Raw genomic sequence first — 27,594 nt, 5'->3', positions numbered from 1 at the left:
TCTGTCAAAGATTAGAAGGATCACAACATTTGTTCATTGAAAATTAGGATCTTCAAGGATCACCCTATACGAAACGACATACAACATCCAGAAAACACGTGACTACTCACTGTCAACCTCCACAAACATCGGACAATCTTACATTTTGGTCCTTCGGCCGAGATCAAATGAAGAATCAGTGGAATGTTTCTGAGATGTTTCTTGGTGTTGACAGTGAGCTGTTCGTGTTCTGTAACGCTAGGTGCTTTTGTCCTGAACTTGGGAGAGCCCTAGGTGTTCTGGGGATGGGGGAAGTTGTTATTTGAGAGATTGAGTCAAAGTTTCAAAAGTGTCGAAGATGAGACGAAATTTAACATTGAACTCGCGTAGAATCTGAATAAGATATTAGCTCTCTACCTTTTTTGGTAGATTCATCTTTTAGGGCTGATTCGCTTAGGCAGTGGCTCGGGCCTGCGGACCCCGCTGGTCGCTTCACGAAACCAGGTTAATGCTTTACAAAAAACTAATAATCCCAGTCCTAAATATGACTCAGAAACTTGGACAATGAGTGGAGTTGATGAAGCCCTACTTTTGTTATTCGAAAAGATTTTGGGGTCAGAAGATGATAATGAGATATGGCGCTGCAGATACAACTTTGAGCAGTATCAAAAATATAAGCTAGTGTCAAATGGCGGAGATATGGTATCAACTATAAAAGTAGGACGACTCAAATCGACTGACATATCAGAATCCATCATTAATAGAGGCCAACTGTGAAAGAAGCTTGAAAAAGTCGGGGAAAACAATGTGCTGTAGAACTCATGATTAGTTCATATGAGAGAAGAGATAAAGAATGCAGAATGAATTCTCTTGGGCCACTCGCATTTTCATCGAGCAAACAGGTCATTTTAGGGGGCCGGTTAATATTTATACATTCTATTGAATGTAAGCTATACAGTTTCGGTTATCAAACAATATAGCATGTGTATGAGTTTCAGCAAAGGTTAGTGTAACGGGGTACCTTACAATTTGGAGTATGATACGAGAGCTTAGGGAAAAACCCCTGTAAAAAAACCCTGTCTTCCCGTGAGTAGTGTAGTGATGACAAATTAGTTCACAGAATAAGCTTATAATACTGAAGGGCTTCTTTTCCATTGATATAAAAATTTCTTTATCCTCTCTCCATTTCGAAATAATATCTGAAACAAAGAAACAGAGCAGAAAACGAGGAAAAAAGTGAATAATAAAGCTTTCATCAAAATTTATTCGAAGACTTGATGATGAATGAAAAAAAAAATAGATAATTATAGGTACATAACTTGTCCTTCAATTTCACTAGGAGGAATATAATCTCTGCGTCGAAAACCTCCTGCTGATCTTGGTGGAGGATCACCCTCGTCGTTAGAAATGCCTTCAGTAGTGAATTAATAATAGCCAAGTCTTGCTTTTGACTGGGAGGATCTTTCGACTAGGTCCAGTCTTCCAAGTGATGATTCTTCTGTTGTTCAGTTGTTCGAGGAACGCTACAGGATCCTTATGTTGGGGAATAATCTCCCATAGATATACCAGTGGTTATTCAGTACAAAATTGAAAAAACGAGGAAAATATTAAAAAACTTCTGACACTTTATTGACAATTTGTTAATGTAAGAAAACGTTGAATACCATTCGTTTCTAGGGTTGTAGAAATCTTTGCCCGGTGAAACTTCCACGAAAGACGATGACCTTTAATCCCACTTGATTCAGTTTTCTTTTTTCATAAACATCAGAAACTCTTTGAATCATGAAGCTGCAAAAATTTGAAGAAAAGTTTAACTGGTTTTCACAATTCACATTAACTGAAATAACTTTCTTGCCAATCCAATATAGTTCTCGTTGAACAATGGAAGTTCATTCGAGCTCAGAATCTGGATTAATGACCCAGTTTCGTGGACAGACGGAGAATGAATTAATCGATCAATGGCGATGTAGAATTTGCTATTACCGTCATTGCGGACCAAATATTGGGAATTCTAATGTAGATTGCAGTGACATTTGTTTTGTTTTTTGTGTAAATCCTTTAATTTTGAGGTTACATATCCAGGTTAGTTGATTCACCTTCTAATCTTCGTAATCAATTTGAAATGTACAAAAACTTCACCATGCTATAAGCACGAGAAACATATGTCCTTAAACATTGACTAAACGTTCATTTCATCGTGGAAAATAGTAAAAACTGACATCTTCACAAGAGAGTCGTATTCAAAGATTTGCTGGAATATTGCAATTTATGAAAACTTTACTAAGCTTTCCCCATTGTCAAGGGATAGATAAGGATATTTTCAACAGATTAAGATATATTTTTTATAAAAACTCTTATTGAAACACCAAATTCTCCGTTCCCCGATGTAAACGTATCGCTTGTTTGGAATTCCCAATAGAGTACTCTAACTATTTGTCAAAATCAGCTGATTGTTCGTTACCGTGGGGCACACAAAGCTTTTTATTATCACTATAAAGAGGCATTTCTGAGAAAGTTATAGTCTTATCACTCTAATCTTACGTCGAGAAGAACATTTTTTTTCCTAAAACATGCACAAAACACAATACTCTACCAAAACAGCATCAATGGAGGGAAAAGCTTGTGTGCCCCACGGCAATGAACGCTTAGCCGATTTTGACAAATCGTTAAAGTTCCCTATTGATTCATCCTTCCAAAGATTAGGGAGTTAGGTTAGGTTAGGTTAGGTAACGTAACTTAACCTAACCTAACTCTCTTATCTTTGCTTCCTCCATTCGGGGACTTGTACCTTCGCGATCGCCCTGTATGCGAAAATGGCTCCGCGTCCCAGTATACGAATATTCCGGATGACGAACGGATCCCGAAATATCTCATAAACCGAGGAAAAGTAAATAATCCACGAGCCCTGTTTACGTAAGGAAGTGTAACGCCGCGTCGCGAGTGGTATAATCTTTCCCGAAGTTAGATTTCCCTACGGATTCCTCCGGGCCAATTCCGCGTCACGACATGTGTGACATGAAATAATCATATAGGTGGCGTTGGACTCCGGGCGCCATCATGTATTCCGGACGTTGATTCATGTCGAAGACGTGCCGCTCTTCTTGCAGTACACCGCGGCGCCGGCGATGTTTTATTTGCGTAATGGAAAAATGGAACGAGTTGACGTCAAGCTCTAGCGAGACGATCGTAGGATCGTACGAAAGTAATATATGTATGGAGAGGGAAACCTATACCTACCACCTTGTTGATGCTCTGAAAGAGAAGGGTTAGCTCCCTTTTATTGATGAAGAAGAAATCACACTTTTGGTGAATATGAGTACTATTTTAAGTACTCCCTAATGAGTTCAAGAGCACTCCATGCTATTTAATGAAAGAGGCTCTCAGAATCTTTGAGCAATGGCCAATACCACAATAATTCAACCATAATATCCATGTCTGTAAGTGGAGACATCATAGAGTGGAAGTCTGAAGGAGAATATCTTGAAATAACCATATATAGCAAGCTTGGAATAAGCATATTGATATTGCTGCTAGTAAGGCAATAAAGGCCTTGATAGCGTGAAGAAATCTGGCTGGTGAAACTTGAAGGTGTAACCCAAAAATACTTTAATGAATGTATGTCTCGGTTGTGAGACCACTAATCTCTGATGGGTCAATAGTAAGGTATGCCAAGGCAAGTCAGAACAGTACGAGGTGAGTCCTTGATAGAATACGAAGGCTAGCCTGTGTTTGCATCACTGGGTAAGACCTACAACTGGAGATCATTCGGACCATACATTTCTTCATATTGTGATGGGTACCGAAAAAAACTCAATAAAGGTTTGTTTGTCCTGGATTTTTGGAACTTCGACCATGTAGAAATTTTCTCCTTTACCCTACTAATTCATAGGAAACCAAGGAGGTTGTCAATAGTATTGGTAAAACTAACAACATCCTTAGGACCCTTGGCCGTTACCTTGTGAGTATTCATCAGCACCGGTATCTCCATATGAATGGTTCTTAGGCCAGCCAGCTCTGGACACTTGCATACCATGTGTTCAGCTGTTTCTGCTCCTGATCCGCAGAGCCTACAAATGTCAATTGCTAATTTTCTCATACGTTACACATGATATTAGTACCGACATCGACAGTGCCCTGTCAGCAGTCCCACCATCACCGAAGCTCAGCTCGTGACAGCTTCAGCAGTTTTCTGGTGTAGGTCGATGAAATCATCACGAATTTCTTCGACCGAATAAGTCCAGGAGTGTTTCTCCAGAGGGTTATTCTGTTGTTCAACTCCCATTGATTGACCGCTGCTTCATATTGGTCTTTTCCAAGCCCACAGAAATGCTCAGGCTCAGCAGATGTTAACCTTGATGCTCTTTTTGCAAGTTCATCTGCTTTTTCATTTCACCACAATGTCCTGGCACCAATAATAGAGTAACTTCATTGCCTTTGGCCAGTTACTTCATGATATTACGACACTCCCATGTCAGCACAGATCCCTAGAAGTGTGATTCCAGGAACCTCAGCGTTGCTTGGCTGTCCAATTGAATTTCAAAGCCATTTATGCTTCAACAAGTCTATTTTCTGGTGAGGAAATCACTGCTATAAAACAATTAAAATCTGTGTCATGTGTTGCCAGTCTTAAAGGCGAAAAAATTATCACTCAGAAACCTTGACTGAGGCTCGGTAAATAATGTAATTATGAAGGAAATATGCAGGTAATCGACAGGATTCAGTATTTGACCAGATTATCGAAGTGTTTCCTAATAGTGCTATAATATTAGACTGATTGTGACCCCCTACAATCCCTATACCCTTCTTTCTTTGTCTGAAAGCAGTGTAATTCCTGGTAATTACGACCTATTCGAATGATCGATCCCCACGAATCAGCTCCTCCTTTGTCGTAGTTCAGCGGGAAGGGAAGAATGATGTAACCTTTTCCGTTTGAAACAGGGAAATCCAAGATAAATAAGAAAGATGAAGGACGCGTTTTTCGCTCGAACGTAATCATTACAGATTTCTGCAGAAAAGGCCCTGCCGTCTGATGTTTGCGTTGAACAAAGGCTTCGGTTACATTCTCCTCTCGAACGAAATAATGCGAATTTGAAAGGCAAATATTCCTTTTATCTCGGCTATGGGGAAAATTTAGGGATATTCAGGGCAATCAGCCCAGAATTCTTTCTGATTGCTCCGGAATGTATGGATGCTTTCGACAATTAGGTTTTTTCTTTTTGCCCGGTGTTCTTTCTTTGTAGGAAGTTCTTTTCTGTCGGACGTTCTGTTCATTTTGGGAAATAATCACTCTTCTGCTTGGGATTTGTTTCGGAATTGAAATTCATAATGTTCCAAATCTTTCTCACTGATTGGGATAGTCTTTCTACCCAGGTCCAGTCTTCAAGGTGATGGCCCTTCTGTTTTTTTGGGTGTTGGAGGAACCTTTAGGTTGGAAACTCATCTCCAGTAGATACAACGATTATTGCTTTGGAATGATCCAACCCAGAAATACTCCTCCATCCATCCCAGTGTTCATCTTTCAGTTTTTTCCTTCTCCTGAAACTTTTTTCTGTAGGTTCATTAACCTATACCAGAGAAAGGTTTTGGGCCAATGAAAATAGCTCGTGCAAGGAGCAAGTAGCAAGAGTGTTAGCCTGGACAGCGGCCCAGGGATGTGAGCATTTGATTCCAGCCCCAAATACCCAGCGTCAGCCCCCGTCTTTAAACCATTTGATTGGGTAACATACCAAAGTCTTACCAGCCAGACTTCCGCAAGTCATCAAGGCTGTTGCTGTGCTAACAGTAACCTCAATATGCTTGTTCCACAGAAGCTTGCTATCTGGGGTTATTCTCTGATATTCGACTCCAGACTCTACTCTATGATGTCTCAATTTATACAGAGGGATCTGATAAATGGCTAGATGTTCTCTCTTCCAGGTAAATAGGATTACTGTTGATTTGGTTGGGTTAATGTTGAGCCCTGCTGACCAGCACTATTACTCGATGATTCTGAGGTCCTGTAGCATTACATAGCTTTAGGTGCTCTCGAAACTTCCCCTAACTATTGAGATTTTGCGTTCAGAATAGCCTATACATTCGCAGCCAAGCTCCCCAAACCTGTGGAGTAGCTCATCCACTACTAGGCTCCATAGAAGAGGAGATATAACTCTTCCTTGAGGTCTTCCTCCAGAGATTTCAACAGGGGTGGTTTGTTTACCCCAGTCGTGTCTCAGCTATTCTACTCTTCAACTTGGTTTTGTTCACTCCTCGCCCTTTGAGTGCCTTTTTTTACGGATACATGTGTTGTGTTGCCAAAGGGTCCTGAAATGTCTGAGATAGCACACATGGTGATCGTCTAATGCACGTATATATGTGTTTTTCGGAAACATTGTTGAAAATTTTGGACAATTTGAGGATTGACTTAAATCCAACAATTTCCTTCTGAGATTGGGGGCTACCTCCTTGGGATTACTACTCATCAATGAAGATCCACTCGAACCCGAATCTGAATCCCATAGAAACCCTCGGGATCGGATAAAACGGGTACATTTGCACCAAATTTCCACTCCGCCACTTTCCTCGACTCTTTCATCCGTTTATTGCTGCATTACCGGCGTTCGCTCTTCGGGAACACAAACGACTAGTGCCGTTTCCACCCCGATTCGATTGTTTCCAAGTGTTGTGTGACGCTCTAAATTCGTAACGGAGGAACCCTCCCTCCTCCCGTCCTCTCTAGATTATCGTCCGACCCGAATGATAATTTCAGAAAATTGCATCAATTTTCCGATCGTTTGCCAATCCCGATGAAATTATACGGCAGCTTAGTTTCGCCAAATTGCGATACCCCTTAATGAAACGATTCCTTAATTGCGTACCCGACACGAAGTCGTTTATTTCCGATGGAATTTGTTGCTATAGCCTCGGCGCGGTGTAGCGGGAGAAGGTTTCGAAATTCTGATGTCTTCATCGGGAGTTTTCGCTGACGGATCTCAACTGAAAACGAGAATGGAGGATCCGATTTTCGTGAGAGGCAGTGTTGAAAGTTCATAGGTAGTTATAAAGAGTTACAGCAATGGGCTCATCAAGAGCTGTTTTGACTACTGCGCCATATACAGCTCGCCCTCCAGTTCTAGAATTCTTATAAAGATGACAGTTTTTCAACTTTTGTTCATAACTCATTGCTTCGGCTCTTCTAGTTTCCGAAATTTCCTCACTGGACATCGAATTTGGGACACCATGTACAAGGTGAGCAAAATTTGTTGTCTTCTGAGGGGATCTCGAGAACTATAGCAGCTAGAAGAAAACGGATGACACATTATGTGTCCCTTTTCCTCTAGCTCTCATAGTTCTCGAGATACCCTCAGTAGACAACGAATTTTGCCCACCCTATACAGTGTGGAATGTGTCAAATTTCCATGGTCAGCAGACTGCTTTTGTAAGTGTGAATCAAGTGGAGTTCTATATGTAGTCTAGTCAATTTTGATAGATATCTGGTAACCTACACTGCATTTTTCCGAAGTATTACCTAAAATAGTATCCTCGTAAATTATGTGACAACTATCGGTAGGGCAACCTGGGCAACGAAGCATATGCACAGAAGGAATGCGAAAACAAACAGGCCGTACCTAAATAAACCCATTCCTAGCATGCGCTACTGGCGCGTTGAAATGTGCATCGAAAAAAATATAACAGGACTTTGTCGATATTCCCATCGTGTTCATTCGCTGTAACATCAAAAGGGTGCCGACACCCTTTGAAGTCCGCAAGAGGACGTATATGGAGCTCTCAACAAAATCCGTTTGTATTGTATTTTTTTTTTCGTATTCTCCAATCATATTCGCGTACGGGTAGAACCGTTGGAATGAACAAATTTTAACAAGTTTATTCAACATGTTGGCGGATTCTCGATAATACTGTTATAGAGCGTTCTATTTCTCTTGCCCATCATCAATTTTTAACTCGATATTTTCTCTTTCTGTAGCCAACACAACTTTTCGCAGATTGCCGAATTGGATTTGAGTTTCCCAACTCGAGTTTGTTTGGTTTTCTAAACGTCATCCACATGAATATTTTCCATCATAATATGCTCTATTAAAAATATATTCATTTCAAAACTCTCGACCTGCAGGAAAAACTGTTCTAAAGCAATTTCCATTTTCCATCCAAGGGCACGCGCATACTCCTCGAATATATGAAATATCTCCACCGGTAGCATGAATATTGCTCCTATCACTCAAATATCGATGGCCTCATAATATTCTTGCCATCCCTCCGGTTGCTATCCTACGCGCTTTTTCCTAGCAGAAAATAAATCCTTGTGATCCTCATTATTCATCATTACATTATGCGATGTCAAACGCAGGGAAGGAAACGGGCAGGTTTATTTATTGGGGCGGAGTGAAAAGTACCTTTCCTGCCTATTCCTCGAATCCTGCAGTTTGTTGGGATTTTTTTCCCATTTTCCAGGTTCTAGCATGACTCTGGATTTATGCTGGGAAACGCGTTGCAACATTTTCCAAAACAGTATTCTCGATAGGGATGTAGATTGTTGCTTTACTTCCGGTTGAAATCTAGAGTGCTTCTGTTTCGTAAAGCTGTGAAGTTTTTACGACAAATCGTGGAATTTAATGTCCTCATTCCTCGTGAATTGAAGGAAGTGAAACGATGTGATTTTATCCAAAAATTGAATAGAATTTGATTATTTGATTGACGCTTTCCTTCCATCCAGTAAAGAAAATAAACTGCTCGTCAAAACTTGAGGATATTGGAATAATTTTGGTTTCCTCTTCAAAAATACCCAATTTCCTTTTGAATTATGTATATGTATAATTTCCCGGGTAAGAAAAATATTTCGAAGAAAGGAATAATCCACAATAGCACAAAGGCAAAATATTGTGGTGGGCTTTTTCTCTCACCCTGGACGCCCTTACCTTTGCTCGGGCGCCAGTGGGACAATCAGTTAAACCCCACTTCACTCACAGAATCTCCAAAGAATTAGAGAGCCCGGGTAGACTTGAGTATCAGTGGAGAAGAGTATCGAAGAAGACTAAGGTGGTAGGGTCTTCTGAGTGTCTGCTTTTAAACAGTCTTTAGGCGTTAAAAAGAGTACTTACCTCTTCTAACTACACACCTAGATAAAACTGATTCAATAAATTGACTATCACTGGCAAAATAATTGGCAACAAAATAAACGTTCAGTTCTTTATTATATACAGAAATGTACAAGTAATAACAGATGTTGATGTAAACCGGCGGCCTGGTCGGCGTGGGGCGGCTGATGAAATACGGTTTCTCCAGGAAAGTTTTGTATGGTCACTCCAGAGGAGTACAGTGGAACTGGACGGTAAATACGGTTAAGTTTTGGAATCCTGGCAAGTCACTCCCTCTGTCAGCGGAAATCGGTACGGTGGCTGGTCTCAGTCCAATTGCAGTGCACCCTGTCTCTCGCTCTCTCTCCCTCTCTCTCTCTTTCTCTCTGTGACCCTCAAAATGGCTGCCAGTCAGACAGCAGGTCGGAAGAAACTGTCAACCTGTAACTTGATCGGTCGGAAGTCGGCAATATATTAACAAAATGAGCACCAAAAATACGGTAGGAACCCCAAGTCCTCCTGGGACACAACGGCGGTCGAACGGTCGCGGAAGCCGGCAATCTACACAGCCTACGATAACTAGATCAAGTTTAAACGGTAGGTAAACAGGTAAATAAGGTTAAATTTTGTACGGTCACTCCAGAGGAGTACGTTGGAAATAGACGGTAAATACGGTTAAGTTTTGTACGGTCACTTCAGAGGAGTACGGTGGAAAAAGACGGTAAATACGGTTAAGTTTTGAAATCCTGGCAAGTCACTCCCTCTGTCGGCGGAAATCGGTACGGTGGCTGGTCTCAGTCCAATTGCAGTGCACCCTCTCTCTCTCTCTCTCTCTCTCTCTCTGTGACCCTCAAAATGGCTGCCAGTCAGACAGCAGGTCGGAAGAAACTGTCAACTTGTAACTTGATCGGTCGGAAGTCGGCAATATATTAACAAAATGAGCACCAAAAATACGGTAGGAGCCCCAAGTCCTCCTGGGACCCAACGGCGGTCGAACGGTCGCGGAAGCCGGCAATCTGCACAGCCTACGATAACTAGATTAAGTTTAAACGGTAGGTAAACAGGTAAATGAGGTTAAATTTTGTACGGTCACTCCAGAGGAGTACGGTGGAAATAGACGGTAAATACGGTTAAGTTTTGTACGATCACTTCAGAGGAGTACGGTGGAAATAGACGGTAAATACGGTTAAGTTTTGTACGGTCACTTCAGAGGAGTACGGTGGAAATAGACGGTAAATACGGTTAAGTGTCGAAATCCTGGCAAGTCACTCCCTCTGTCGGCGGAAATCGGTACGGTGGCTGGTCTCAGTCCAATTGCAGTGCACTCTCTCTCTCTCTCTCTCCCTCTCTCTTTTTCTCTCTGTGACCCTCAAAATGGCTGCCAGTCAGACAGCAGGTCGGAAGAAACTGTCAACCTGTAACTTGATCGGTCGGAAGTCGGCAATATATTAACAAAATGAGCACCAAAAATACGGTAGGAACCCCAAGTCCTCCTGGGACCCAACGGCGGTCGAACGGTCGCGGAAGCCGGTAATCTACACAGCCTACGATAACTAGATCAAGTTTAAACGGTAGGTGAACTGGTAAATAAGGTTAAATTTTGTGTCACTCCAGAGGAGTACGGTGGAAATAGACGGTAAATACGGTTAAGATTTGTACGGTCACTTCAGAGGAGTACGGTGGAAAAAAAATGGTAAAGGAAAAAAGTGTTTCTCTTGACCTCAAGAATCAACTGTTGAAATATTTGTACATGTTGAAGAATCACCCTGTATAAGGTGGATAAACTTTCATTATTACATCTTCACAATGCGAATAAAAGAAATGCCCGATATTGCTTTCCTATTTTCAACTATTATTACTATTATAATCGCTGTCGAAAATTTAATCAGTCGACCATTGCACAAAACGAAATCTTTCCAATATCTCAATGTGAACCAGTCCACGGCGTATTCGAATAATACCGGATTAGCGAAAGACGAAACAAAATGTAGGAAATGCCAAATTCATCCACATTTCCATTCACATTGGCGCGCATACTCGCCAAATGACTGCGGCCATATAGCTTCGACGCACGGAAGAAAGAGGATTAACAATTTTTCCGGGACAGGAATACCACGCTCTAATGAGTTTCTGGGATCCGGGTACATGTCTATTTCCTCTCGAAAATCCGAAGCATTCAATGCGCCCGCACTGGAACATCACCGTGCCCAGTTTTGCCTTACGAATAGGGAGGGAGATAGAGTGGATCCTCACAAAATCTGGTGTGTTTGTTCGGTAGAGTAGGTTGATAATGGTGCAGCCGCCATCAAAGGCTATTTCCTGTCGATAATTACTGTTCGAATCCTATGTTTGCAGCGGGCTGAAAGACTTCCATTCGAGTTCTGAGCAAAATTGCGAACTATACGAAGGAAGATAGAACATCAAAGGTGGCTTTCGAATATCCTGAAAAATTTTCACGTTCTAGCATTCAGACCGGCGTCAGTTTCGTTCCTTTCAAGAAAATTTTAATTTGTGAATTATGAACCGCGATTCATTCAAGCTTCCTATTCATTGCAAGATTCTTATTTCAGTTCGTCAAGAATTCGATAAAATGTTCGGTACCTAGGTACCGGTTTTCATAAAAATATTCGTTGAAAATATCTCAATCTATCTCGTGACAATGGGGAAAGCTAAGTGAAGTTTTCATAATTTGCATTCTTTGAGCAAATCTTCTAGTACGACTATCCTGTAAAGATGTAAGGCAAGGATTCACACAAAAAACAAATCTGTTTCCCCCAGAGAAGAGTTTTTCCACCTCGTAATTTGAAAAACATATTAATTTCGAAGACATTCACACAAAATTCATTTAGAAAATCATTTCTGATATCCAGTTCAACTTGGACAAGTTTTCTTAGCATCAATTTTGCAATTTTAGCCATTGTATATAATGCAGAATGCAAGAAATCATAGTCGTGGCTCTCCATATAATTTCTTTCTATTATGATCGTGTAAAGAGCCAAGAAGTTTAGATTCAAAAAATATTGCTATCTTTTATCAGCTTATCAGAATATAGTCGGAATTTTTCATAAATACTTCATGACATTTATTGACCCAAAATTGATAATAATTAACACACTTGAATTCAGTTTCGACAACCGACATTAACTTTTTAGTTCGAACTGCCATCACCGCCATCACCATGTCGCTGCAATCTTCATTTACATTCCCAATAGTCAAGAGCCAAATATTCTATGAATGCCTATTATTATGCATGTATCTCCTATGGATAGTCGTCAAATCCTTACCAAAACATTCCACAGTTCACCCCACTAATAAGTTCATATTTTCCTGCAAGGAAAACGAGATCACAACGATATTTTCCGAGAAAATCTAATGTGAACCCGCACCTCATTTTTCTAGACTGTCTACTACATCAGACGGATTTTAATGGGAGAGTATTAAAATTAATGAGCAGGAATATTGAAACAAACGAATCGTGTCTCCGTTGAGCTCGAGGCCACTTCAGGATAACAATGAAGTTTTCAATGCTGCCAGAAGTCCCCATTCGGATAATAAGGAAAAGCTCCAACAAATCCGTGTCGTCGTCCTTCAAAGTGGAGCGTTAAGGGGTCATTTTAAGTTTTATTCGAATTTTCCTCGCCGACATTATCGTTTGTTTTCAGTCGAGATCGGTCCACTGATTCGAGGATTGGGTGAAACCTACGTGCACACGATTTTTCTTGCAAATCGTGTTAGTCATTGGAAAACTCTGCTAGAACTGCCACAAGACAACAAGCACAATCGTTGTAGAGTCTACGTAATCTTTCTCCTAATGGTATTTCATGACATGAGAAGAGATTTCATCCAATTAGAACAAAATACTTATGGAGGAGAATATCAATCCCTTCCTCGTCGCTGTTCCAGATACTTCTGACAATATATTGACTGACGTCATACTGTATTCTATATAATACAGGGAGTTCTCAAAAGGGCATTTCTCATTATCTTGGATCTCGGAAGTTTTGTTTTTCTAAAATGGTCCATTTCTATACTTTCTACCCACTGACAGAAAACGACTAAAGATACTAGTGTAAAAAAAACAAGTTCAGAAACTCTCTAATGAAATTATTCTTAATTATTCACAATTTTTTTCGAATTTGTCAGAGTTTTCCAAGCAATTTTATAAATGGGGTGAAAATACGGTAGTAATAATAATAGCACTTTTTTAAAGAGTCTCAATTTTTCTGCGCTGTCTTTTTCTTTTCTAGCTAGATACAACAATTTTTTCAAATGACCCCATTCAATTATGCAGATGTCTCTTTACCATTGTAAACAATGAAGAATTAATGGAATCTCATGAAACTTTAGGGGATAACTCAGACATTTTGGATATTTTGAATGGGTGATTTTTGGTGATTAGTGATTCATTTTGATGAGGTCTATCTAATACCTTTGAAAAGACCCTCACCAATTAATACATGAAATGAAATGGTAAAATAGAACTTATTTTATTTAGGTTTATACAGTTGTTGTAAAATCTATCAAAAGTACTGATATTATACTTACACGTAGGTACAGGGTAGTTCACAACGAACTCCCGTATTTGCCAGGCTGATAACTTTCATAGCACTCTCATCGAGTGCTCAAAAATTTTGCATAATATTCCTTATATCCTCTTTTGAGATGAGAGATACGCCTCATGTTCTAGGAAATCGACAAGCAAATTCAAATTCAAATTTTTGACGAAAAACTGGTTGTTCAATATGCCCAAGAAAAAATAACGAGAGAACCTTTTTTTTTGGATTCTAGGAAAAACTATTAGTGGCAAATAGTGTCAGATACATAATTTGACCAGTTCTAAGAGAAGATAATTTAGTTTAAAGTAGGTCCTTTCGTTTGCATAAAAAGTGTAGCACTTTTCTACACTCGATTTGATTTACACCAGTGTAGAGGAAGTGTAGTTTATCTACACATAGTCAAAAGGAGATGTAGATAAACTACACCTCCTCTACAGTGGTGTAAATTCAATCAGCAAACGAATACTAAAATCGGGTGTAGAAGAGTGCTACACTTTTTATGCAAACGAAAGGATCTAGTGTCTATAGACTTCACAGAAACACAAGCATAACTATTTATCACAACCATCGCAATCATTTCGACTTATTTACATTTACATGTTCAATACTTGATGCCTGCTGTGCCGGTTTCCACGACGATTTGAAGCGTTTCTTTGACACTTAAGGATGTATTGCATATCTCATAGCTCTGTTGGTCAGGTTAGTGCTTGGTTCTTCGAACACCATGTCTTTAATTCTCTATCTCAGAGGTAGTGTTCGCAGGGATTTGAGTTTGGGGATCTCGGTGCCCACTCAGGATGCCAGAGCAATTTAGTATTTCCTTCAGAAAAGCCTGCTTTTCCCAGGTAAACTCTTTGGAAATTTAGAACTCAATCTTCATCTTAAAGGCGATCAAACCAAGTATCTAAGACCATTTTCCATTACAGGATTCTTTCCTGAGAATCCGGAAAAATTTATGGTTAGTCGAAACCTTTTCTTGGACATACATAAAAACTAGTTTTTTGTGAAAATTTTGAATTTTCTTGTTAATTTCTTATGGGATTCGGCTTATTTCTCATCTCAGAAGAATATAAGAAATATTAAGCCGCGTACACATCTGAGCAAAACAGCCGAATGAGCACATCGCGCCGAATGAGCATTCAGATGTGGACGGACAAAACACACCTCACCGAACGCGCTCATGTTGCGCGGAGCCGATCCGCAATTTGTCGGTCCATCAAAGAAAATTCGTGCTCGGTGTGGATGGGTTTAGTTGACATGTTTCCTCGAACCGAACGAGCACATTTAAATATGACTTTCTCGCAAGAAACGTGTTTGAATTTAATAAAATAGTATGAAAACCGCCCCATTTTGTCGCCCTCACTCTGAATGTCGTGCAAAAAAAATGTGCTGTTGAGGCTATGGTCTCGACTTCTTTGTAGATATAATTGTGAAGACCATCTAGTACGCCGTCGCCTCTTCTTCTTTAGCAACTCGTACAGAATTATGAAAGAGGCACTAGCACAACACACACAAGTGTGCATCAACACAAGTGCACAAGTTTTTCATCCTTAGAACATAGAATGATTCCTTTTTTCTAAGTTTTCAGTTCGTAAGCACTGAACTGACACATCCGTTGGAGCGGCTCCGAACACATGCTCATGCTGTTCCATGCGTCGGAAAGAAAAATTGTCCGCATAAACGCTCATTCGGTGCGGCGTGCTCATTCGGCTATTTTGCTCAGATGTATACGCGCCTTTATGCAAGACTTTTGAGCACTATGATTTCTTATCAAAAGTTTCAACCCTCGCAAATACGGGACAGCATTGTAAACTACCCAGTAGTCGATCCTTTGTTGAGGGATTAATATTGTCGAAATGGTCCGATGGTACGTGAAGCGGCCGATGAAAAACCAGAGCTGTCCCAATCGTTGACGAACGTAGAAATAACTCAACGAATTCCGAAGATCATAAAAAAACGTATCGACGTTTCATTTCCGTCATGCATCAAGACGTGATAAACTCGCCCATACCTGCACGAAACAAAACGTTCAATCCACGTCGAGCGGAGCAGAAGGAACGAACGTCCGCCAACTCGACAAGGAATAATGCCCGGACCATCATCCGGACGATCTCGTCAAATTAGACGAAACCGCTGTGCGGGTTAAAATTGCAGCATCATCGCCATCGTTCGAACCGGATACATCACGGGAACTTTCGGGAATAACCGGAGACCGTGCCGTCCTGAACGAAATCAATTTAGGTAATGATACCGTGTCTATCTGGCGATAGAATAGGTTGTTAGAGTCCTCGCGGAGAACGAACGGCATGATTTTTCATGGAGAGACCGGCGAGCTGTATGGAGGACCCCTGGATGGCGGTTATTGAGAGTAAAATCGATTTTAGACGGTTATTGTTGGTTTTTTTTCGTCGTGGCTACGTCGGGAACAAAGGAACTCGAGTATTGACATACTTGTGGATGTTATACTCGTATTCTATCGTCCTCGAGGATAATCTGGGACTTGCCTTCTCTTACTCTATGAATCTGTCGTTCGCATTCGATCCTTTGAACCAATGACGTTGCAGGGCTATAGATGTGGAAAAAATCAATCAAAACGAAGTATTTTATCGAAATAAATATAAATAATGACGTAATAATGATAATAATAATAATAATAATAATTTTATTTAATCCTTTGAGACATGGTTCATGTATAGGACAAGTCATTTTACAACCAAAAGAAAAGAAAAACAATATATTTCATTCAATAATAGAGCTCAAAAATTCACTTTTGCTGTAGAAACATTTCTCCAGCAGAAGCTCCTTGAGTTCCCTCTTAAATCTATAGTATTCTAAATTTTTTAGCCTATTTGGCAGATTGTTATAAAGTTTAATTTCACTATACATAGGTGAATTCTCAAATTTTGATGTTCTATGCACAGGAATTGAGATAGTGTTCTTATGCCTTGTATTATATTCATGATATTGAGAGCATTTCATGAGAGACTGAGTATTGTTGTGAATATATAATAAAGATCTTAAGATATAAATACATGGAAAGCTCATTATTCTATGTTCCAAAAACATTGGCTTGCAGGACTCCTGGGGTTTGAGACCGAAGATCAGTCGAATTATTCTCTTCTGAGCAATAAAAACCTCCCTACCGCCTGCTGACCCTCCCCATAGAATGACGTTGTAATTCATATGTGAGAATGCCATTGAGTAATAAATACTAATCAACACACCTGGCGGAAATATATTTTTTAAACGCTTCAGTGCAAAAAAGGCACTGCTGAGCTTTTTGCAGACAGACTCGGTATGACTCTGCCAATTTAAATTTTTGTCAACCTTCAGGCCCAAAAACTTCACACACTCAGAAGATTCTAATCTTCCCAGAGGAAGATCAAGAACCAACTTTTCAACAGATTCGCGTATCTGAAAGTGAACTAGATTTGTCTTATCAACGTTTAGTATCAGAGAATTTTTCCGGCACCAGTCCGAAAAATACTCTACCAACATCTCGCATCTACTTTTTAGTTCCCGTAAGCTTGATGCTGTTATCAAGAAGGACGTGTCGTCCGCAAACAATAAGATTCTAAAATCAAACGTAGGGTTTCACAAAACTTTGATTGCGAGATCAACGATTTGACAGTTACTAGATTTCCAATTTCTCTGATGGGCCAACCACTGTGGAAAACCCTGTATAGATCAAAATTTGACGCGAGAATGATATCCTGAAATATCGATCGAAAACTCTTATTCAGCAATCAATCGTTGATTCCCCGATCAAGCTTCGTGAAACCGGGGATTAGTCAGTTATTTGATTATGAACGTATGAATGATTTGAAGTCATTCCCTACGCCCCTGCGTTACCTCCTTAGACTATTTGGAGGAAGTTGAAATGAGATACAGATAATTGTTCTCACCTTATAAATAAATCGAAAAGATTGCGCCTAAAGTAAGTACATATAAAAAACTGTTTTAATTCAGATGCATTGCACTCGCTGATATGAATATCATCAAGTGTTGCGATCTGAATTGAACTAGCCAAGTTTCCATCGTCAGGGCCCTAAATGGATTACGCTCCATCGAAGAAAAGTAGAAGCTGACCATGGTTTCGGTCTCATTTGACCTCATCAGAGCAACATAGCTCCTTCTCCGATGGAAAAACGTTTGGAATTGAAGGACTCTCATTCAATACTGGCATGTGCTACTGAGTACTATCCAGTAACACAGAGCGCCAATCAGTATGAAACGATATCCGATTCAATCCCCTCCAGATAGAATCTCAAACGGAGACAATGGCATGTGTCCCATATTTCCTCTGATTCTTATAGATAAATTTTTATCACACCTGCATCATAATTCTTGCTCTATGTGAACTCAACAGCCTGCATAATCTCAATATTAAACCATGCCTTGTTTTAATGTTTGCTAAGTAGCAGAACAAATTGAAAATTTTTCATTTAAAGTAGGTGCGGGTAATAAGGCCTAGCGAAAGTCATGATGGAATGACTCGAGTTTGTCTTATTTCGAAACCATTTCGAAGTTATCGATGTCCACTGCCAAATAAGCTTGTAAACGACAATTGGTATGTCCATCTCAACCAAACGTGACATCTGATGTCATCTGATGTTATGATGCAGGTATGATAAAAAACATAGGTCACGATACACGTGAATATGTGTCCTTGAATCACTCGCAACCTTGGGGCTCACTTGAAGCAATCAATCAGTTTCTTCCTTTTCATTATTGAAAATTTGGTCTTCCCTACCCTATCTTTAGTTCATCGGCATCAGTCAGTTTAGAGGTCTTTCGGTGCTGAATGAATATTCTAGTGCTTCCGAAGAATCTACAATTCGTTGTCTAGCCTTCCGAATGGTCATACCATAAAAATTTCCCACTAGTGAACAGTAGCGATCGGTGGAGTGCGAAAAATACTGTCATAGAGATTCGAGTGAAACCGTCGAGATAGGTGAACGAAAGTGCAAATCCCTAACATGGACATCGCGTTCCCCTGACATGGACTCGCTGGAGCGGCTCATCAGCGCCGCCAAGCCGATGCCTAGGGTGTTGGCGGCCACTGGAACCTCATTGCCGAGAAGAGCATTGGTGCACGCCAGTCTGGCAACCTCGGCCGCTGTGGGCAGGAGGGGCAGACATTTGACCGGTACTTTTTGCCTGACGGGGGACACTATGGAGGGTATAATACAGTGCTTGGTGTTCTTGAAGGCGTTTTCGGTGAGTTATGCTTGATATCAGATATGTATTGTGATTTTATAGATATGTATTATCTGTTTTCTTCGCTACAGATTGTATGGAATTACACTCGGTTTAATATATTTTAATATATTTGCTTTTTACTGTGGGTGAAAGATGCTAGTACGCGCCAACTGAACCAAATAACGATGGAAATCTTGATGATAGAATAACCCGTTGAATTATTTTAGGTTAGACCATTATGCTCATAGAAAAATATTTCGAATATCGATCTTGCGCTTTTCACATCATCGTGGCGGTCGAAAATGAATTCAATCCCCAGCAGGATGCAATTACGACAAGCTATCAACAAGGTCATTACACGGCGTGTGGAGTTAGAAGTGGCCCACCAATACCTTGCGTCATTCCCACGTCGTGTAGTGTGCCAATTCACACGCAATAGAGCATTACACGACGTGTAATGAACAAGGGTTCATTACACGCAAGGAAAAGGGGGGCATTCGAGGGAAGGAATAGCTACACGAAGTGTAATGGCCCCTCAAAGGAACCATGACACAGCGTCGGCGTGTAATGGACCCTTAAATAAATCATTACACAAGGTCAAGGTGTAAGGCCGTGTAATGACACCTTCACTCGACTCGGTTTGTTTCCACCTGGCACAGGGGAGACACGGCGCGAAACGGATACAATTCTTTACAATAAACGATTGACCCGAACGATCCACCCCTGCCGCGCCCATAGAAAAATATTTTAAATATCGATCTTGCGCTTTTCAGATCATCGTGGCGGTTGAAAATGAATTTAATCCCCAGCAGGATGCAGTTAAGACAAGTTATCAACAAGGTCATTACACGACGTGTGGAGTACCATGCGTCATTCCCACGTCATATAGTGTGTAAAGCATTACACGACGTGTAATGAACAAGGGTTCATTACACGCAAGGGAAAGGGGGACATTCGAGGGAAAGAATAGCTACACGACGTGTAATGGTCCCTAAAAGGAACATGACACAGCGCCGGCGTGTAATGGACCTTTGGAATAATCATTACACGGCTTGTGAGGTGGCGCGCCTGGCTTGTGGAGTACAGAATACAGCGCAGAAGCGAGTTTGGATAATCAGGATTTCAAAGACCGTTGACATATAATAATGAAACGACTTGTCCGACCAGTGGCGTGTTGGTTCACATGCCGTGTAATGACCCCTTTACCAGACTCGGCTTGTTTCCACCTGGCACAGGGGAGACACGGCGCGGAACGGATACAATTCTTTGCAATAAACGATTGATCCGGACGGCCCATCCCTGCCGCGACACATCCCCGTGTGTCGTTATTCGTCTTCATCAGGGGGACATTGTCCCGACGCTGTTTTACTCCCGGGAAAAACTAGTCACGTCCTACGGCGACACATGCATTGGAAATATAAACGCGTGGGGCGGACGAAGAATGCGCCGTAATGAGGTTTTTCTTTCGACGCCCTTCAATTTATGGCGAGAGAAATGGGACGCGTCCCGACGGAGATGGGTGTCGCTGTCATCGATTTCGATTGGGCGTTATGACGGCGATATGTGGGATGCGATTGAAATGCACGTTCGTGCATCCGGGCGGTTTGGCGGGGTGGGGTGGGCGTTTGCGAGGGGAGCGGGAATTTTTATTTGTTTTGGCGAACATTGTTGACGCGGCCCGACTGATACTTTCGGTTCATTACTTCCAATATCGAACCTCGATTCGTCGGGCACGAAAAAAGTTATTCAGAAGAATTAATTCAGATGCATTTCACCCGCTGATTTGTATATCAACCAGATTTGAATCGAGCTAGTCGATTGGTCATCGTCAGGACAACAAAAGGGAGAACGTTCCATCGAAGAAGAGTAGGAGCAGCACAACTCCTTCTCCGACGGAAAACGCTTGGAATTGACGGATTAAATACCAGTAGTAGCTTCTGAGTGTTATCCAGTAATCGAGCGCCATCTAGTATGTAACGAGATCCGGTTCAACTACCCCCAAATAGGAACCCAGACGAAGACGATGGCATTTGTCCCATATTTTCTCTAATTTGCAACATTAATATCATTCTCATTCCATTCATTGCCAGATTTTCGAGGTAAAAAGAAACACTTTTTTCCTTCATAATTTTTTCCGAATCGGCTCGGTTTAAAAGATACAGGCTGTTGAAAAACACTAAAAAAAGTATTTTTAGTTCTATCTCACAAACGGTTTCATCGAGTAAAATGAATTTCGGAACATAGTTCTTCGTTTATTTGTCTTGTCTTTCACTTTTCTCATTTTGACCATAAGATACCATAAAAATACCAAAACTTCAAAGAATCCAACTCCTGAAATCAAGTTATACACTATCTAATGAATATTTTAACGTTTAATTCGCCATTTTCGAGTAATCCTCAAAAATTAAACAATAACTGTGAAATTTGTAAAATTGGGTAGGAAAAAAGTGTTTTTTCAACTCAAGAATCTACTAGTTAAATATATGTACGAGTCGAATATTCACCCCGTACATCTTTGTAATGATGGCATCCTCGAAAAATCTGGGACTTAAAAAATAAGTTGAAATATTATAGGGTGTCCCAGGCAGAATATATGGTTCCAGGTCCTCCTGGATGTAAAACACGGCGGTCATATTGCCTCTGATGAACACCAAAGGTGGCCCTAAACCATAGCCCCTCATTATAGTTTCGATTGTGTGGTACGTATGCTTTTGTACAAAAATTGTAGAGAATCCGGATTGATCACTGATGGTTCAGTTCAGCCGTTCTCTGCACCAAGCCAGAGAGAGTCAAACTGATGGTTTCTTATTCGGACTTTCTGTCATTCTGAGTTTTTTTATGAAACTTAGCATATTCTGGAAATGGTTCGGAAAAAACAATCTTTCAACAGTTAAAAGCTTTTTTTAAACTCCAGGATTTTGACGATTCGGGCACACAAATGAGATTTTGTTCTTAAGTTATAATTTTTCCCTTCCATGCCCGATTCCAAATTCCATCATCGGAAATAACCAACCAATAGTGGTCCTTTCACTGAATCCGCCGAAGCAAATAATTCTATTTATAGCATGGATCCAACTGACGAACCGCATCGTTCCAGAAACCCATTTCCAATAGACCCTCATTTAGGCAACATATTCCCCGAGCCTAATTCGTCCGTTTTTCGACAGAACCCGAACCAGAGACCGCACTATCTCCACCTTCGTTGGAAGTCGCGATAATCTAAATTCGTTAGTCGATTCCGAATTGTATCTTCATTAATTATTTCGAGGAAGCTATTTCGAACCCCTCGTTCCGGCCCAGAGAGTGCTTTCCCATGTTTCCCCTACCTCCGGGGCCGGGAATTATTGGTGGTGCCTTACCCGGACGTGAGGTCGAATCGAACGTATACACGGATGTCTGGAATTTATCATTTGATCATTTCTGAGAGCCTGAACACGATTGGGTCGGTCAGAATCCCGAATCACAGAGTGGAGTTGTCAATATTGAATAGTGGGTATGGATTCTGGGATTATCACGAGAAGCTACAGAAAGGAGGCACAATTCAGTTCAGCGCTTGTTGGGAGGGTCATGACGTGTTGGGTGGCAAGGTCAAGCTCAGACAGAACTGGGTTCGTAAGCAGTGACACATCAAAGACAATGGGTAAAGAAATAAAGAAGATTATTCAAAATAACTTCAACTTTGCTACGAAAACGTTGTCCATGAGTTATAAGATGATAATTAAGTCATGTATGCAGATCTTTTGCACAGCACTGATTTATCTCATGATAGCTACGCCAATGCACTCTATTGGGAATTCAAATGTAGATTGCAGCGACATAGTGGTGACAGTTCGAAGTAAAAAGTTAATGCCTTTACGTCATTGTTCTACGTTCCTCGATGTAAACCATAGACCTAATTATACATTTTATTTTATTAGGTCTATGTTGTAAACAAACAATTGACAAAAGTGCCTTAACTTTTTATTTACAAAAATAGCCACCAGAGGGCGTATCGATTGTTTTGAATTCCCAATTGTGTCGATGTTTCATTGATTTCACCTCACAAGGCAACAGTTGACTCATGCAATTTGTATCTCAAAGTGAGGGTGAGGGTGAGGTTTCTTAGAACAGGTCAGAGTTTTTTTGGTACTCAGGGAAGAAAATTGAAGGGAGGTGTGTTCAAAAGTCCAAAGTACGGCATTCAGCATATCCATGGTCTTTCCCATGTAGTTCTGAGAACTACATGAAGTACATGACAGCAATCTATGCATCCTGTGGTTATCCAGCGAAATCTTGGTGCTCTTTGGTCAATGTTGTGTTCTTCCTGGCAGCAATTCCTCTGAAAGCCGAGCCCACTTCCTCTATTGTATCAAATGAAAAGAAACTGATGAAGCTTCTAAGTCTTCTGACTTAAACAGGTCTCTTGTAGACAAAACGATAGTTGCAGCTTACGAGATTACTTCACACACATCACAAAAAGATAACAAAGGACCTTTTTGTGAATATTGCTTAAGAACTCATCTGACCAAATTCCAAATAGGACATTCTGCAAGTCGAGAATAGTTGAAATGCAGACTGAGTCTATGACTCGTTTCAATATTTAAACAGTACATTCTTGCGGTCAAAAGAAACACTTTTTTCTACAAGTTTTTTGGATTTTGCCCTGATAAAAAGATAGAGTCCTTGTTTTCATAATGAGCTGTGCCACCCCTAGAAAAACAAAATTACCTACCTAGAATAACTAGCTAAATCTGTGAGGCTACAAATCTATGGATCTTTTAAACAGAGTATTATTCAGCCAAAATACCCAGTATTTCGAATTTCACAGATATGTTTCAATCACATATTCATTACACAGCGTCCAACTTAGTTTCAAGAGTTGGGTTCTTTGAATTTTCGGTATTTTTATGGTACGTAATTGTGATAATGACAAAACTGGAAGACGTGGGTGATATCGTATATTCGAAAAAGATCAATCAAATAAATGATATACCATATTCCGAAATTTATTTCATTCGATAAATCCGTTTGTGAAATACAACTAGAAGTAACATTTTTTTATGGGTTTTTAACAGCCTATATCTTTTAAAAATTTTAAACGAAAAAAGTGTTTTTTTGACCTCAAGAATTTACTGTTGAAATATTTGTACGAGTTGAAATCACCCTGTATAGACACCTCAAACCCTAAACCAACTTGGCAAGATGTCCATATAGAAATCTGCAGATGGCAAATTCCAGTTGAACCGCAGAATCAATTTTTTTTCGGAATGGGGCAGGTTTCATCATTTTTCAATTAGCCTCTTTCCCAGTTCCCCTGCGAACACCCCTTGCAAAATTTCATTAAGTACATTAACGGTAATTATGCACGGCAATATATTTTGCCCCAGCTGAGAATTAATGTCCTTTTAGATGCGTGGAAAACGCTATCGAACAAAAGCGAAAGTAATAAGGGCTGAGGGCTGAAACCCCGCTGAAAGGAATATAGGTGCACCAAGTGTCGCACATGCATTAATATGTAATGAATGAAACAAATAATTGTAAATTTTTCTTCATTCCAACATTTACTCTTATATATTCGGTATTTTTCCAGTTTTTATTCTTTTTTAATGACGGATCCTATTTATATATGTGTATGTTGAAAAAGATTTTCGAGCTTTCGAAATATTACAGGTGAGATGTGGATTTATCGTTATAAATATGGAGTTGAATGGGAGAAACGGGAATATTTCAGGATGGAAACGCGTGTCCATGGTGATAAGAGGATAGGATGCTGTAGATGTAGATACTCGTATGCCTTCTACATCAAAGTGTGCCATGATCAATTATTGGGATAATATAATCCCATCTGCTGGCTGATGGCGAATTTCATCCAACAGAGAAATTTAATTTAGTCGGACATGAAAAACTTTCTCGCATACAGAAATGCCTTTATTCATTTGAGAAGAAATAGAAAGCTTTGGGAGAATTTCGAAAATCTGCTGTAACCTCTTTTCATTTGAATTGCCACCTACTCCACAAATTGCCAAGATTTTTCGTTCAGAGCTCTTGAGTTTCGAGTAAATCGAGGAAAGTTGAGGAAAAATGATGATCACCTTAATCCAATTTTCATTTGATTTCAGTTAAAAAAATCGTAACTGTGTATTTGTGATGTGGATTTTATTTGAACCAGTGTTGGTTTATATCAGAAGAGGTGGTTTTATTCGGGATAAACAACTTCAATGTGGATATAGGTTATATACAACGTCATATTTTATGGAAATCTTCAGGAATCACCCTTAGAGTGAGAAGTTTATATGGGTTTATACCATTTTATTTATTTATATGTATTTATCCAACATCTGAAAAAATTTTCTCGGGAAATATGTTGATGATTTCTTGTCCCTTCTGTCCATTCTCTCAGTTCCAACCACCTGAAAAGCAGAAAATCCAATAAAATGATCGATTCGTTCTCAGTCTTTGCAGAGTAAGATACAATGGTTAAAGGATCCGAATATTTCTTCGTTAAAAACATTGCGCAATGATTTCCATATACCCTATATAAGAAATAAATATACCTACAGAGGTTGAGTGAGGCTTTTAATAAAGCCTCACATGGAGAAATAGAATTGGCTCTTGCTATGGGGAATTATAATAGATATTGATCGAAACTTATTTTCCCTACTTTGATTTTTGCAATTTCATCTACCCATCACTCACACAATTTACTGAGCTGTCCTACACTTATGCGTAAGAAGGCTGACATGGATTTGAAAATTTTCAGCGTTTCGCAATGCTCAACATGACATTTTCGAACTGAAATTAGGCGAAATGGAAAAATAAAAATGCATCAACTCACCATGCCTATCGGGCATTTGTTATGTCGTATACACCCAGTCCACAGGCCAGGGCTGCCACGACCATTGATAATAAGACAAATATACCGGCAAAAATAGACATTGTTTCGGTCGAATATGCGCTTCGATATTTCAATACGATTGAACTGTGTTATTGCAAGGCTATCGAGACCGGGAACGAACTGGATCGTTATATCGGTTAGGGAATAACATACCCACAAAGTACCTATTATTCAGTTGATAAGAACCGTTTGTTTTTCCCGTTGAATAAACAATATTCCAATTATTCCTTCTCTTGAAAATATCAATGCTGTCACGAGCAGCAGGATGATAAACTCTAGGGAAGGATTGATGAAGTATATTCGCAAAACAGGGTAGGTCTTCGGATTCTGCGTGAATTTTTTTCAGCGTTCAAAATTCAAGGAAAAACTTTTTTTCGGATAAACCAAATAATGAGACAACAATTTGGATATCAATTCACTCGTTGTTTGTCAACTGAATTCTTTTTGTTTTTCTATTTAATTTCCACTAATAGAATTCTAAAAATACATTGCTCAGCACTTTCAATTATTGAGCAAATCTGAAAGATTAATGCAGCAAATATTTGACCACATTGGTGATGCAGATTATTAGCATTTCCGTCATAATGAAAATAAAATAGGAAGCTCGAAATATTCCCTAATAATATGGGACGAATTTGGAAAACAAATATTTTGTCGGATCATTTCAAGGAATTGCAGCCGCAGCAAAATCCTATTATTCGTCAATATTTGGTTGGTTTTCATACAAATATGTGGTTTATGTGCATAAACATGAATAATGTGCAGATATTGCAAACGTACAATCTGAAAATTATAATGATGAAATATCCGGTGGAGTTATTGAAAATAGAACTATCTAGAAGAACTAGCTGAAGATTTATGGTATGAAATGAAAACACCATTCCAGATATAAATACTTGTGCGATTTTTATTTTTACTCTACATGTTTCGAGCTAATTCAGCTTATCTTCAGGAGTATAAATCACATAAGTGAAGCTGAAAACAACAAAAAATCTATGAAGAAAACGTAAAAACTCGCTACAATGAAAGACAAAGTACAAAATCAGGCGAAAACATCTAAAACAATATAAGTGATGAGATAGGAACAAAAACCAACTAATGAAAGTTCACAAAAGTCGAAAACTAATAAAAAATAACAATTATATTATGGAGGTCATTGATATAATATAAAAGAGTGAAAGGTCAACAATATGAAACGTAATAGAAAAAAGGGAAATCATTAGTATAAGAAAGTCATAACTGAAAAATAGCGGGTGTAACAAACCACGTCAAATAAAGTTAATTGAAAAATGGAGAATGGTTTCTAAAGATTTTCATTCTTCCTTTTTCAATTAAATTAATTTAATGTGGTTTGTTACACCCGCTATTTTTCAGTTATGACTTTTTTACATTAATGATTTCCCCTTTTTTCAAACCGTTTTATATTGTTGACCCTTCACTCTTTTATATTATATCAATGACCCTCATAATTTAATTGTTATTTTTTATTAGTTTTCGACTTTTGTGAACTTTCATTAGTTGGTTCTTGCTCCTATTTTATCACTTATATTGTTTTGAATGTTTTCGCTTGATTTTGTATTATGTCTTTCATTGTAGAGCGTTTTTACGTTTTCTTCATAGAGTTTTTGTTGTTTTCAGCCTCACTTATGCGATTTATACTCCTAAAGATGAGCTGAATTAGCTCGAAACATGTACAGTAAAAATTAAAATCGCACAGGTATTTATATCTGGAATAGTGTTTTCATTTCATACCTTGGCTCGCCCAGATATTAGGACATTCCATTCTAAAAAAAAGCTGAATATTTGATTTCTGTTTCATAGTGCGGACAAAGTCTCTCAATATATCCATACGTCTATCACTGAATTGCCGCTGTACAGGGATTTGTTATTTTGCTCCCAATAAAGATTGTTTCAA

General features: G+C 39.5%; 1 protein-coding gene and 1 long non-coding RNA gene across 6 annotated transcripts in view; one reads left to right on the top strand and one right to left on the bottom strand.

Moving 5' to 3' along the window:
• Positions 1 to 27,594, top strand: part of LOC123309910 (neurobeachin) — a 452,107-nt gene that overhangs the window by 96,055 nt on the left and 328,458 nt on the right. For 3 of the 5 annotated variants that reach the window (XM_044893216.1, XM_044893218.1, XM_044893214.1), the window contains exon 1: positions 18,590 to 18,823. The exons of the other annotated variants lie outside the window; for them this stretch is intronic. In XM_044893216.1, coding sequence (XP_044749151.1) covers positions 18,605 to 18,823 — 219 coding nt within the window. In that variant the 5' untranslated portion in view covers positions 18,590 to 18,604. Of the gene's footprint in view, positions 1 to 18,589; positions 18,824 to 27,594 lie in introns of those variants that run through there. 5 annotated transcript variants of the gene reach the window in all.
• On the bottom strand, positions 25,004 to 26,003 carry LOC123309915. Its single transcript, XR_006537303.1, has 2 exons — positions 25,620 to 26,003; positions 25,004 to 25,194 (listed from the first exon to the last, which is right to left on the bottom strand). It is a non-coding gene; the product is annotated as an uncharacterized LOC123309915 (long non-coding RNA).

This window comes from Coccinella septempunctata, chromosome 3 (genome assembly GCF_907165205.1).
Source record: "Coccinella septempunctata chromosome 3, icCocSept1.1, whole genome shotgun sequence".
NCBI lineage: Eukaryota > Metazoa > Arthropoda > Insecta > Coleoptera > Coccinellidae > Coccinella > Coccinella septempunctata.
The sequence above is the reverse complement of the archived record's forward strand: the minus strand, read 5'-3'. Positions and strand labels throughout refer to the sequence as shown.